Raw genomic sequence first — 14,414 nt, 5'->3', positions numbered from 1 at the left:
AAAGTAAGAAGTACAGGGAAAAAATAAAGTTATAGCTGTATAAATAATCCTCAACAAATATAATAGATTTTGTTCCCAACCTGCCGTCTGTATCAACTTTGAAGGTCATTTCATAAAAGTTAATTCTATTCTGGAGACTCATTGCTAATGATATGTCTCCTGCTTTAATTTATACCCCTCTAGAGTCAGCAGTGACAGCTTTGCTGCAAAGCTATAAATGGACTCAACCGCTTCCTGCAGACTATCCTTGTGGAAATTCATCAGGAGTGTCAGATTTACGCATGACTCATTTAATTGTTTATGTTATTCTAGCTAGTACTGTGACTACTACCAAATTCTCTCCTCGTATAGCTCCTTCAAAAGGCTAACATTTCATAAGAGTGTTGAACAAATATTACTCAAAAGTCCTGCTCCTCTCTTTAATAGTAGAGCTTACATAGAGACTGGGTCTTGGAACTATACCTGTCCAGAAGGCTGTCAAATACAACATTTAGACAGATGATTAAAATAGCAGGTATGGTAGTAAATGCAATAGTGGCCACTAAATAAGGCAAGGTAGGAAATATTAAAACAAATCTACATTGGAAGAAAATCTCATTATTGTGAGTAAGCCAAACACAGTTACAATACATTACAATTTGTTTAACAAAGGCATCTTTTTACATGTTACATATTACTTGTATATTTCTACAAATCAGGCTAAGCACACACTCCTTATATTATTGTCTTTATTACTCCCGTTATTGTTTGTATTATTCCAGCTATCGTCTATATTGCCTCTCCTGTAAGGTCAGGGTTCAGTGTAAAAGTCTGAGTCTGAGTGGCAACGCTTAAGAGTCAAAATTGTAGAGAGTAGCAGACTGTTTCCAGCCATTGTTTAATTAGCTTATACTGCCACAATCACATGCAAAGTGAAATCTCTAAAAAGCAATAAATGTATAATAATTAATAAATTACATGTAGTGTGCGTGGCGTAACATCACAGAAGATTTCTGGACTGAACCTCCTGGTCGCCTGGGACCCTTCTGTGTGGATTTTGCTTGCTGTGGTTCCTGCAGGTCCTTGGTCTTTGCCTTCATTGTTCAAAGGCAAGCACATTAGGTTAAATGGTGATTTTAAGTTAGCTTTAAGTGTGGATATAATAGTATGTGGTTGTCTGCCTCTGCAATGGACTGGGGATCTGTCCACCATCTACCCCACTCTCACCCTGTCAGATTTGGAATAAGTGCCTGCCTCTCAATGAACTTAAGTTGGATAAGCAGTTATACAAACTGATTATCGGATTCATACAATACAAATCAAGAAATGATTGTCAAAGCGCAAAATAAAGTAAATCTGCAATAACACCAAACACACTAATACTTACAATGAGATGTTGTCACTATAATAAAAACTACACTGTGTGTACTTCACATTGTGTAATAAAGAGTTTGAATTTAATGAGTGTGTGACTTACAAAGTACATTGGTTTTTCATTTCAGACTCAGGAAATGATAGGTAGCATGCAAAAACTGCAAAATAGGTCAGTCTTGCATAAAATGCTTTTTGTTTTCAGGCTTTTTATTCTGAATCACTGAATAATGGTACCCATTTTACCACAGTTGACCTTTGTGAGCCTGATTCAAATAAATAAATAAATGGGAGGAAAGAAAACAGAGACTACTGTAATTAAAGTTAGATAATGGATAAAGGGTTTAAACTGGCTTTCATGTAACTTTGGTCGTTGCTGTGCTTTTTTTGGAAGTCGAATTTCCCAGAGGAACCCACCCGAGGGATTAATAAAGTTCTATCTTATCTTATCTTATCTTATCTTATGTCATTTCAAGATTTACAAAGGAAAAAAGAACTGAGTTGATTTGTCCAAAAATGTATTTCTTTATTAATTTGTTATAATTGGCCACTTGCACACATGCATTTGAATTCAGTGTTAATGTTATCTTATCTATATTTGGAATGAAAAAAAGAGACACCCATATTTTGCACACAACAATCAGTCAATGGAGTGCTTATCTAAAAAGACACCACTGCAGCTGCTCGTCCATCATGGTGACACTCATACTCGGACTGCAGTGCATTTTTCTTTTGGTATATTTTATTGATGTTTTGATACAAATACTTTACTAATCAGGGACAAACATACCATACTGGTTTCTGATTCTGCTGTTTTCATAAACAGAACCACTCTTGAAGGAAGGTCCTCTTTTGTGGAATGAATTAGCCTGAGGGTGGAAAATATAGAATAGAGATACACAGAAAAGGTTTGCAAGTCTTTGCTGACATTTCAGTTACATATTGATTATCTTGAGGACTTTATTGGCCCTAATTATCATTCAGTACAACAGTTATGAGCTGATTAAATTCTGGTTCCCAAACAAGTAAGCAATACATGAAAGAAAATGATACTGACCATACTAAGCAATAACAGCATAATAAACTGATGCCAGTAACGATGTTATGTTCTAGTCAAGGGAATAATTAATGTGAAAGTGGGATTTTTCAGAAACGTTCAAGGTCACAAATTTCAAAACTCAATTTCACATGGATCATATATGTTGTCCCTGGAGTCTCAAATAAATAGTGGTTGCAGGTTGGAAACAGATGTTCAGTTGCAATAGTCTAATTTTACTGCTGTGAATTTCCTACTCCCTTACTAAGGAACATTTTCTGTTAATATACATGTATAAATCAATCCCACTTTAAAATAATTTGACACTTTTCCACTCGACTGTAATGGATCAGGCTAAAAATATCAAGACTTTAAGTTGAGACCAAATAACTGCATAGCTAAGTCTTATCAGAATCAACTCTACTTGGTCCCAGTTAACACACATTTCTATGCTGACACTAAACTGTAGACATCATGCAACACCTACGCTTTGATGACAAGTCCACCCGCTGTGATCGAGCAAAGACTGACAAGTTCGCTGCAATTTCCAGTGTGTGGGGATCATTTGTCACCAACTGCATCACGTGCTACAACCCTGGTCTACATATCACCGTTGATGAACAGCTTTTCCCATCAAAGACTCGGTGCTGTTTCCTGCAGTATATTGCAAGTAAACCGGACAAGTTTGGGATCAAGTTTTGGGTGGCCTGCGACCTAAAATCCAAGTACATTTGCAATGTCTTCCCATATCTTGGCAAGGACCCCAATCGTCCCACTGGGGAGAGACTTTCTGAAAATGTAGTAATGAGGCTGATGGAACCATTCCTAGACAAGGGCAGAAATGTTACCACGGACAATTTCTTCACATCGCTTTCACTGGCACAAAAACTTCTTAGACGGAAAACCACCATCCTCGGCACAGTCAACAAGATTCGCAGGGAAATTCCTCAATCCACTAGACAGACAGATCGCAATGAATTCACCACTCAGGTATGCCACTCCACACCGAGCCCTGGAAAAAGGGCCACGTGTCAGGTCAAACACAGATGCAAAAAAAATCAGGCCACTGTGCGATGTGTTCACTGCTACAGGTACACATGTGGTAAATGCAGACGACAGATACCGTGGCAGTGCCAGGATTGTGAGTGATTGCTGAAAATGTTGAAATGTACTCACTCACTTTTTATTATTATTTGTAAATATGTGTACAAATGGTTGGTTTTTTGTACTGTTTTCATCAATAAATGTCAGCAACAAAGGACATACAAAGGACATGTGTTGATTTCTCCCTAAGATGGCAAACTGAAACACTCCACTCCCCCACCCCCTCAATCACTCACCCCCACTCCCCTCCCTCCAGAATTCCTAGGTAACGACCTAATATACATATGAATGACTCCAGCATTTGACTGACTGCTCTCCGGCTTTTAAAGGTAGAAACGCAAAATGATGACTCCGCGGGGGTCTAAGGTAGAAAACCAAAATGACTGCTCTCCGGGGGTCTAAGTATAAAAGACATAAGAGGGCAGACAGAGAGAGAGAGAGAGTGTGAGACACGCATACACACACACAGAGTGAGACATGACGGGCTGGGGAGTCCAAAGGTAAACAAGCACAGAGACATGCCATGACAGGCTTAACATATATAGATACCAAGGGAAGAACCACAGAGACAAGAGTGAGAGAAGAGGAAGTAAACTCATAACACTAAAGTCATTTATGACTGACCTAGAGATCTCAAATAATATAGTAGGGAACTAACACTGAAAAGAAAAACTCATAAACACAAGGGATCAAACACAATGAATAGAATCAAGGAACAAGTTCACTTCTCAAAATCAAAGCAACAATGAATTAATAAGATTCAAAAGGTCCAACAACACGAAACACTGGCCTTAAAAACCAAATGACATTCAAATTGTGTGATTATTTGATGCAGAGGCCAAGGTCTTATCTGAGGATAAAACAGCCACACATCTCTACTTAAAGTTTTCTCATGTGATGCAACTAATAGCAATGATTAAACATGTTTTACACTGGAGATATGTGCTCTTTTTAGGCAGCCTGTGGTTTTTTTTGGGGTTTTTTGGTAAATCATGACTTCAAAGCCTCTTTGATTTACATCTGCAGTGCACTGTTAAGAGCAACTATGGAAAAAACGTTGTGCAGCAAAAGGCCAGTCATGTTTACATGACAACGCTAAGGGGAAGTGCTCTAAGAAAACATGTGAAAGCTACATCATGTAAGATGAATGGCCCTGCTGTATGTTTACTGAATCATGTTGGATGAAGTTTTGTACATTTATTACTCTTTGCGGACATAAAGTCTATGTTTAAACTAGATGTCACTTTACACCTTGTCTCATGTTGCCTACGCTTGTTAATCAATGACAGAATTTCTTTCTAAAAGAAAACTAGGCTACATCTTATTTTACTTGTTATGATTCAGTGTAGTTGTGTGAATGAATATAAGTCAAACAGTCTTAAAAGCAGCTACAGCAGACTGCATTCAAACACATACGTCAGATGTTTAACACAAAACAAATATCATTTTATGACATCAGTTATATTATGTCACTGTAGTAAAACTGGTTGCATTTCCCTGCATTAGTTCCAAAAGTTATTTTTGGTCAAGCCATGAGAAACCAAGATGTGGCTAAAGGGGACCATGACCTCTTGGCATCCCATACAATAACAGAGGAACCAATTGAATAGTTATGCACACAATCAGAACAATAGTTACATCTTTTTATTCAGATTTTATTTCTTTATTTTTCCAGAAACCTATCTCTATCATGGTAAATGGTAAATGGCCTGTATTTATATAGCGCTTTACTAGTCCCTAAGGACCCCAAAGCGCTTTACATATCCAGTCATCCACCCATTCACACACACATTCACACACTGGTGATGGCAAGCTACATTGTAGCCACAGCCACCCTGGGGCGCACTGACAGAGGCGAGGCTGCCGGACACTGGCGCCATCGGGCCCTCTGACCACCACCAGTAGGCAACGGGTGAAGTGTCTTGCCCAAGGACACAACGACCGAGACTGTCCAAGCCGGGGCTCGAACCGGCAACCTTCCGATTACAAGGCGAACTCCCAACTCTTGAGCCACGATCATCAATGTCCTCACACTGCATTTTCCCACCTCAACAAAGTGTTTAAGTTGTAACTATTTTAAGAACTTTAACAACAATTAAATAATGAAAAACTTTAGCACCTCTTCCAAGCTTTTATTCATTTGAGAGTTATTTGACAAAGTATATATGAAACCTTATGGTTTATTCCACTTCTACATGGAATAAATCAGTTTCCATACTGCACAAATTTAAGTAATTGTCTCACTCTTACCACCTTCATAAAAGTGGGGTAGTTAACCCGAGAAGTCGAGTGATGAGATCTACATCAGTACACACTCTAGCATAAAATTGCAGTGATGATTGGAGGTTACAGCAGGCCAATCAAACTTATAAAGGGGAAATCAGTTCCTTCAAAATTAGAAAACCCTTACTTTGTAGAGAAAATAGCAGAAAGGCTTAAATCAAGGGACACCATTATATCAATAATCTTGCATTAACTAACTGATTGATTGATTGATTGATTGATTGATTGATTGATTGATTGATTGATTGATTGATTGATTGATTGATTGAGTGTCAAAAATACAACTAGTGAACCTATTAACAAATGTGCCTATCTGCAAAAACATTACATTTTCACAGTTTCATTTTGAGCTACCTTGCCAATAGACCTGCTCTATTTTGGTCTCCACACCTGAGGGAAATTTCTGGCTCTTTAGCTTCTAAATGCACACAATTTAGTTGTGAATTTTCTCTGCCTTTGCCATGATGGGTTTAATACTGGGCTCTGAACTTTATTGTTGCGCAGCTGGAAACAGGGCTATTGGGAGGAGTATGAGAAAACCAAAAACAATAAAATTGCAAGCCAGAAACACTGTGTGGAACTGAGGGGAAATGCAGAGTGAGTGTCGCCACAAACAACTTAACTGTTTGTATAAAGATGTAAATTAGTGCAGAGTATTTTACAACTGCAATTCCAAAAAACACTGGAATGCAGTGTAAAACTGAAATAAAAACAGAATACAATTAATTATACTGTGTAGCATCAATCTTCTTTTAACCACAGTCTATAAATGTCTGAGAAGCGAAGAGACCAGCTGCTAAACTACTGGGAAAGGAAGGTTTTCCCATTCTCATTGTCTCATATAAGATTATAGCTATGTTTTCAGTCGGTGAAAGGTCTGGATTGCACAGGCAGGAAGTTCACCAATCTGACTCTTCTACTACAGTGTTTCCCAACCACTGTGGGACATAGGTGTGCCATGAGAAATGATCAGGTGTGCCGTGGAAGATTATCTGGTTCCACCTGATTAGTACACTATGCGACCGGCATGAGTAACCGGCAGAACAACTTCCACTAGAGGGCAGTACAACTACCTGCTCTAATTAAATGGGTTGCCAACTGCCAGTAAAACAGAGGAAGACAAGAAGAAATTACATATGCTGTGAGCGAGACAAGGCAGCCGTAATAGCAACAGATAAATATTTGAAAATTTTTCAAACCTGGGTCCAACCTAGATGAAGGCCCTAGCATGAGTAGTGGTCAGAAGACGGCAAAAAGGGTATACTGGGGACAAACCCATATATGTGGTGCGAGGGGAAAAATGATCAATATGCTTTTTTTTAAACATTTTTGTTTGGTGGTGTGCCATGTGATTTTTCTAATGTGATATATGTGCCTTGGCTCCAAAAGGTTGGGAAACACTGTTCTACTACAAAGCCACACTGTTGTAATGCAGAATGCATTACAGTTACATTGTCTTGCTGAACTATGAAAGACTTGATCTGGATGGGAGCATATGTTTGAAATCTGTATGGCTCTTTGGGCACTGACAGTGTGCTCCCACACTTGTCGATTGAACAGGCACTAATGCGCCTGCACATCATCAGAGATCCAGTCTTTTAAACTAAGCGCTGATAGCAAGCTGGATGGTTGCTCTCCTCTAGTCTGGAGGATGGGACATCCATGTTTTCCAAAAAGAACTTGACCACAGAACAGTTTTCCACTTAGATGCGATGCTTTTCCACATGGTAAATGAGAAACTGAGAAACTCAGCCTCTCTAAGATGCTCTCATTTTACCCAACCATGTTGTTAACCTGTCGCCAATTACTTGGAAATTGTTCCTCCAGCCATTTCTTTTTATTACCATTTAATTTTTCAGCCTTTTTCAGTCGACATTTGTCATGAAACTGTAAAATGTCTTTGTTTAAACATGCTATCTTTTCTATTATGGGTTTATGAGATTTGCAAATCATTGCCTGTTAGTTACATTTAGCACAGCGTCCCAACTTTTGGGGAATTGTAGCTGCAAAAGAGCATGTAAGAGCACCCAGATTTCCAGAGTTTTTTCGTTGGACACTTCGACACCACCTTGTTAACTGCTGCATGATAATAACTAATATATATTTAGTTATAGATATCACACAGCTGTCATGCTTTCCAAACATCCGCAGTTGCTTTTGTGGAGGTGTATCCAGTCAATATTACAACCTGAACGTGCTGTGCCCTCTGTTGGCAACTTGAAGTGTCAAGGGCAACAATTGTTTTTCTCTCCAGCTGGGATATCATCTGAGAGACCACTCAAATCCTGTGAGACAATTGAAATAGGTGCACCTAGATTAGTGGATGAAAAGGAAAAAAACATGTTATTATCTCACATGGCACTGAAAATAATTGGAAATGATTGCAGTATGCATGAAAGAAGAATATTTTTTATTTGTTTCTTTTATTGTGGTGAAGTTTTTTTTAGTGTAGCATCTTTTCAGCTAGAAATAATAGCAGTGATTCAGTGCTTTATCAAAGGCTATAGACGACATCATCTGGCTCTTGTTATGATGTGACTGTGTAGAAAAAACACCGTGCTTTGTGTAGAACATTGCCTTTTATGAAAATTATAATGAATTTTTTAAGGTTGAATTGAATACTTATTTGTGCTGTAATTGTTCATTCACATGTTATCTGTAGCTTCATCTTCTTTATTTTAAGTTGAGCCAAAACAAATATATATTTTTAATAACTATTAGATTATAGCTGAATTACAAATACAGAGTACGAGTGTTGGGTGAGGTTTCATAAAAGGATTTGGCTTGGTATTTCTGTGCCTTCTGCCATCAGCGATATTATTCAGGAAGGGCTTTTGGTGGAATTCTTTACTTACATTAAGGGTTGCACTTTTCCCCAGGTGCCCCCATTTGTTGTACAAGTGATCCAGAAATATTACATTGCACTAAGTTGCAGTGTGGTATTTTAAAACCTTATATATTTAGGATTGTGCTTGGTACAGAAGTGTAATAATGAAGCTAGATCTTCAAGTTCCTCATCCCTGCAAGTGGTGCAAATTACATTCTTGTTATAACAATATGTCAGACGGATAATTTAAAAGTTGTCACCAAGAGATAATCACTGCAGGTCTCCAGGAGCTTTCCAGCTGAAACCACATGACTATTGTTGTTTTTTGGACTTTTTCTGATTGACCATCTGAGTGCTCTGAAGTGTGGCCACAGCAGGCAGCTGTTTTGAACAAAAAACGTATAAAAGCACTCAAGACTGACTAGCAGACAGACAAAATTACCGACTGGCAAGTCAGCACATGTGGAGCATGGAGCTGCCAATAAGCCAAATGTTTCCCTCAGGAATTGGAGGAGACCACAAAACACATCTTAAGGTGGCCATAAACAGAATCTGAACCCTGTCAGGAACTGTCTAGTGACTTGGGTTTTGGAAAAAATGACCAATAATTTGGGACTTCCAGTGTAGCCAGCTAGAAACCTGAAAACCTAAACTGTTACTTGATTGTTTTTAGATTGCATTTGAGCAAATACAGTCTCTCTCTAACTCTCTACAGAGGCTGTTTACCTGGATGCAAACAAAGCCTTTCTCCGCTCTCATAAAGCAAGAGCTGGGGTATTTAGAAGCCCATTAATTATAAATAACTATAAGTGTTTTCAAGTAGGTTTTAACAGAATACCTAAACTAAAAACAGCAGTGTTGGTGGTGTTACGGATTTAAAAAATGGCACAGACAAGCAATTTTATTGTGTGTACTTTGAGCAAAGAGAGTGTGTCACCACATGGAATAATAGAGAAAGCCATACAGGGACTGAATAAGAATCACAATTTCCTGCATACGACTTAAAAGAATAATAGTCTTTAAGGATCAAATGAAATTGAAGTAAGAAGGTCATTCAGTGGATTACAGTGTAGCTGAAATATTTATACATAGCATTGCAGCATTTAGTCTATTTAAAATGGACACCAAAAAGTTGACAGAGCAGATTAGTGCACATTCTGTTTTGGTGATGGTGGTAATCCTTCGTTCCAAACTGAGAACAGAAAAGCCTGATGTATTATGTATGAATGGATGCTTCTGAATTGATTGAGCTTGTGCATATAACCTTGCTGTCAGAAAGAGCTGCAAGCAGACCCAAAAGAGCAGACTGAATCTATCATTTCTTCCATCTAACTTTAAATGCTTACATTTATTCATGAAAACAGCTTTGACTTTATTTCACAGCATATATTCATACAAGCATATATTTACCTGATTATCCAGTATGTGCAGCAGAGGTACTGTGCCACAGGTTGCATCTGATGTGTTTTCATCCAAGAGTATTTGCCAGAAGCCATTGGCATCACTGCAATACAGACAAGCTATCCTTTCATGCGTCAATGCAGCAGTCATGGCATTATTGTAAACTGGGAGTTACTGTCTCAGTCCTGTATTAGAGTGTGTGTGTGTGTGTGTGTGTGTGTGTGTGTGTGTGTGTGTGTGTGTGTGTGGATGGCAGGCAATTTCCCCTAAGCAATCACTAAAGAACTAATATCCTGTATTATGGAATGTTAATTTTAAGTTAAGTGCAAGATGAGTGCATGAGTCCTTACTCTACAACAGGGGTGGCCAACCCGCGGCTCTCGAGCCGCATGCGGCTCTTTGCCTGGTTTCATGCGGCTCTTACGTTCATATCAAAGTTTGTGTTTTGGGGTTTTTTTGTGTTGTTGTTTTAAAATGTGCACGTTCGCTTCGCTTGAGTTCAATACGGTATTTTCATTAAATGGCCATGTGTGTGAGATGAAAATACCGCAAAGTTTCCCAGTAGGAGCAAGTTTGCCCTTAAAATGGCAAGGAAAAAATACACAGCAAAAAGAAAATATGAAGATGAACACAGGACGTTTTTAACAGAGTGGGAGAGTTTATATTTTTTTGTTGAACGCAATGGCAAGCCATTCTGCCTTATATGTCAGACGTCATTAGCGCATTTCAAAGCTTCAAATCTTCAGCGCCACTTCAGCTCACTCCATGCTAACATCGACCAGAACCATCGACCCAAAAGGGACTGAACTTCGCAAGCACGAGTTGGCCACTTTGAAAAGTCAGCACATACAGTTTTTCCAAAAATTTACGAAGCGGTCAGAGACCTTAACACTCGCATCCTATCAGCTGGCTTGGAACATTGCACGGGCTAAAAAGCCATACGATGAAGGGGAGTTCGTTAAAAAATGCCTCAGTGACGTTGTTGAAATCTTGTCTCCTGAAAACGACAAATTAAAACGCATGGTATCAGACGTCCAACTGTCCCGCCACACTGTTGAACACAGAATATCGGACATTAACACGGCTATTGAAACACAGTTGCACTCTGACCTTCAAGCATGTGAGTATTTTAGTGTCGCATTGGATGAGAGTTGTGATATACAAGACAAGCCTCAGTTGGCAATATTTGCACAGTCTGTGTCAAACGATTGTGTGATCAAAGAACTCCTGGATATTGTGCCATTAAAAGACAGAACCCGTGGCACAGATGTGAAAGAAACTATGATGGCTGCATTAGAAAAAGCAAATCTGCCCATAACGAAATGAACTGCAATAGCCACGGATGGAGCACCAGCCATGATGGGATCTGTGAACGGGCTTGTGGGGCTGTGCAAAGCTGACCGAACTATTCCTGACTTTTTGAATTTCCACTGCATCATCCACATGGAGCAACTCGTGTCTAAATCATTGAATTTAGATAACGTCATGAAGCCTGTGATGGAAATCGTCAACTATATCCGCACACATGTGCTTAACCACAGTCAATTCAAGAATCTCATTGCTGAGCTGGACCAAGGGCTTCCAGGTGACCTGCCGCTGCACTGCGAGGTGGCTGTCAAAAGGCCAGGTACTCTCTCACTTCTTTGAGCTTTTGGATGCCATGAAACTGTTTATGGAAGAGAAGGACAAGGACTATCCCGTGCTCTCGGACCTCAAGTGGATTATGGATCTGGCCTTTTTGGTCGACATGCTGTGTCACTTGGACAGACATAACCTGACCCTGCAGGGTAAGTTAAAAATGCTGCCTGACCTGGTGCAAAGTGTGTTTGCGTTTGTCAACAAACTGAAGCTGTTCAAGACACATATTCAAAAGGGAGATTTAACGCATTTTCCCACTCTGCTAAAAGCCAAGCGGGCAAGTCACCAGCACTGCCCTGAGTAAGCAAAGAGCCAGATATGCAACGCTGATTGAAAACTTGCACGAAAGCTTTGTGACCGGGTTCCATGATCTACAATTGAAAAGGCCACAGATTACGTTCCTCGTCGACCCATTGAATGCAGAGACCGGCTGTTTGAAAGTCTCGCTAGTCACAGATAAAGCTGCGGCTGAGTTGGAGATGATCGATCTTTGTGAGGAGGACCAATTGAAACCTGCTTTAAGGGAAGGGACCATTGAGTTCTGGAAAAGTATGCCAATGGAAAAATACCCCAATGTCAAACGGGCTGCGCTTAAGATACTGTCAATGTTTGGGTCAACATACAAGGCAAGGAATGCCAGAAGTCCCATTAAACAACATGCATTGTAAAAGTAAATGCTATTGTAGATTATTATATTTTTGTTTGTGGACTTGGTTGAACTGAGAGTTTGTGTGTGTGAGACAGTGCACACAATTGTTGAAAATGACTGGCCTGTGGTTTTAGTACTGTAGGAGTCATTATCATATTGGTGTGTGTGTGTGTGTGTGTGTGTGTGTGTGTGTGTGTGTGTGTGTGTGTGTGTGTGTGTGTGTGTGAGAGAGAGAGAGAGAGAGAGAGAGAGAGAGAGGGAGGAAAGGATGGGTGATGTTCATGTGTGCCCATGTGTAGGATGTGGCTCTTTGCGGTAACACAGTAAAAAAAAAGTGGCTCTTGGTCTCTGACTGGTTGGCCACCCCTGCTCTACAAGTTTGCAAAAAGTGTAATAATTTGTTAAACTTACATTATTTTTGCTGCCTGATAATATAAATTATCAGCCACCAATCTATGAATCATTCAAGAATAAAAAAGGCGCTGAACTTCAGTGATGCACCAGTGTTGTGCCCTCACATAAGAGGGAATTTAGCAAAGAACCAATTTGACATTTTATCTGTAGGCACTTTGTTACTAGCAGCCATTCACAAAAAACTAATTCCCCTCATAATGTGTTAAAACTGCAAAAACTGCAAAAAAATATGATACAATTTGACACGACATAATAGTATTTTTTCATGAACACGATGGTTCCCAAAGACCTATTAACCAAAAAGAAGAAGTGACAGACCTAAAAAAGCTATTAATAGCAGGTGTCTGAAAGTCATGTCCTTAAGAAAAAGGATGAGGTGCATCTGGCCCTTAAACTGATTTAGTTTACTACTGTTAACTAAAGATTAATCAGAAATAATCTCAGCCAGGGGGTGGCTGTCAACAAGCCATTCTTATAAAAGGAAACGGGGAGAAAAAGCTGAGTTATGGTAAATTTGCAAGAACTGGTTTGAAAATCTGTGGCAAAAGGCCTTTTGGAGTAAAATTGAAAAAATGAGAAAGTTTTGTTTCAACCCATCATCAGTAGCTACAGAGGAGGGCAGGAGAGATGCAATAGTGAGTGTCTACAGTTATCTACAGGGTGGGGGAGGCTCTGCTGTATTTTGGCTCTGCATTTCAGCCAGTGGTGTTGGGATCTTGTCAAAATTGATGAATAGCATCAGATTCTGATCCACTTTGCAGTACCACCTGGAAAGCATCTGACTGAAAGTGGCTTCACTTTTCAGCATGATCTCAAACACTCTGCCAATGCAAGTGGATAGAAGAAACACACAATGGAACACTATCAGTCATTGACTGGCCTCCCCAGAATCCAGACCTCAACATTATTGAAGCAGTGTCATCATCTTGACATCTTGACTTGATATTAAAAGTACTACTTCCCTTCACTTTCCCCTTTTCACTCCAAGTGTGTTCAGATGCCACAAGTTTGTCTGCTCTCCTCTGTAGTTTGTGTTTTGTCTTGCTTATTTTCAGCTTTGGTCTGCTGGTGATTACTGTGTGATGGGTCCTACCACCTGCCTCACGTTACTCATCATCATAAAAACAGAAAGTCTCCACAAAATTATAGTTGTACACAAAACTCAACCAGACAGATGGGTTTAGTAATAACTTATAAATCACTAAACATCGCACATACCAGCTTTAATTATGATGATTTATTTAATTACAGCCACATTACAAATAAGTCAGGAGTGTGAGAATGAAAATTAGATACTGTGTGCTTTGTAGTATCTTCCAGACACAATTTTCAGATGTACTTCTGTTAGATGCGCTGAGGAAAGTATTTTACCCACAGGCACTTAAAATTCTGCCCGACATGCTTTTAAACATTTTGTACTTCCACACAGTTTGACCACAGGACAGACAACTCAGTCTCCACCGAGGTATAAACATAGGCCTAGGCATTGTGAAATAATTGTTTTGGACGGCCTTCATAAGACGGCGGGTGTTCTATAATAATAATAATAATAATAATGGATTGCATTTATATAGCGCTTTTCGGGACCCCTCAAAGCACTTTACAATACCACTATTCATTCACTCTCACATTCATACACTGGTGTATTCTATAATAATGACATTTTACTTTAATTATTTAGTCAAAATGTCACTTAACGCATCAGGAGGCTG

The 14,414-nt window shown here is 39.3% G+C and overlaps 1 protein-coding gene across 1 annotated transcript; it reads left to right on the top strand.

The window, feature by feature from the left end:
• The first annotated feature begins 11,360 nt into the window (after positions 1-11,360).
• Positions 11,361-12,307, top strand: LOC146710125 (general transcription factor II-I repeat domain-containing protein 2A-like). The gene is made up of 3 exons (XM_085457981.1): positions 11,361-11,628; positions 11,681-11,814; positions 11,909-12,307. Exons 1-3 carry the CDS (start codon positions 11,361-11,363, stop codon positions 12,305-12,307), a joined length of 801 nt encoding a protein of 266 aa, XP_085314107.1.
• Positions 12,308-14,414: the final 2,107 nt, after the last annotated feature.

Source organism: Copadichromis virginalis, linkage group LG5 (genome assembly GCF_057382275.1).
Source record: "Copadichromis virginalis isolate Kocher_CV1m ecotype Utaka linkage group LG5, C_Virginalis_male_GT1.1, whole genome shotgun sequence".
NCBI lineage: Eukaryota > Metazoa > Chordata > Actinopteri > Cichliformes > Cichlidae > Copadichromis > Copadichromis virginalis.
The sequence above is the reverse complement of the archived record's forward strand: the minus strand, read 5'-3'. Positions and strand labels throughout refer to the sequence as shown.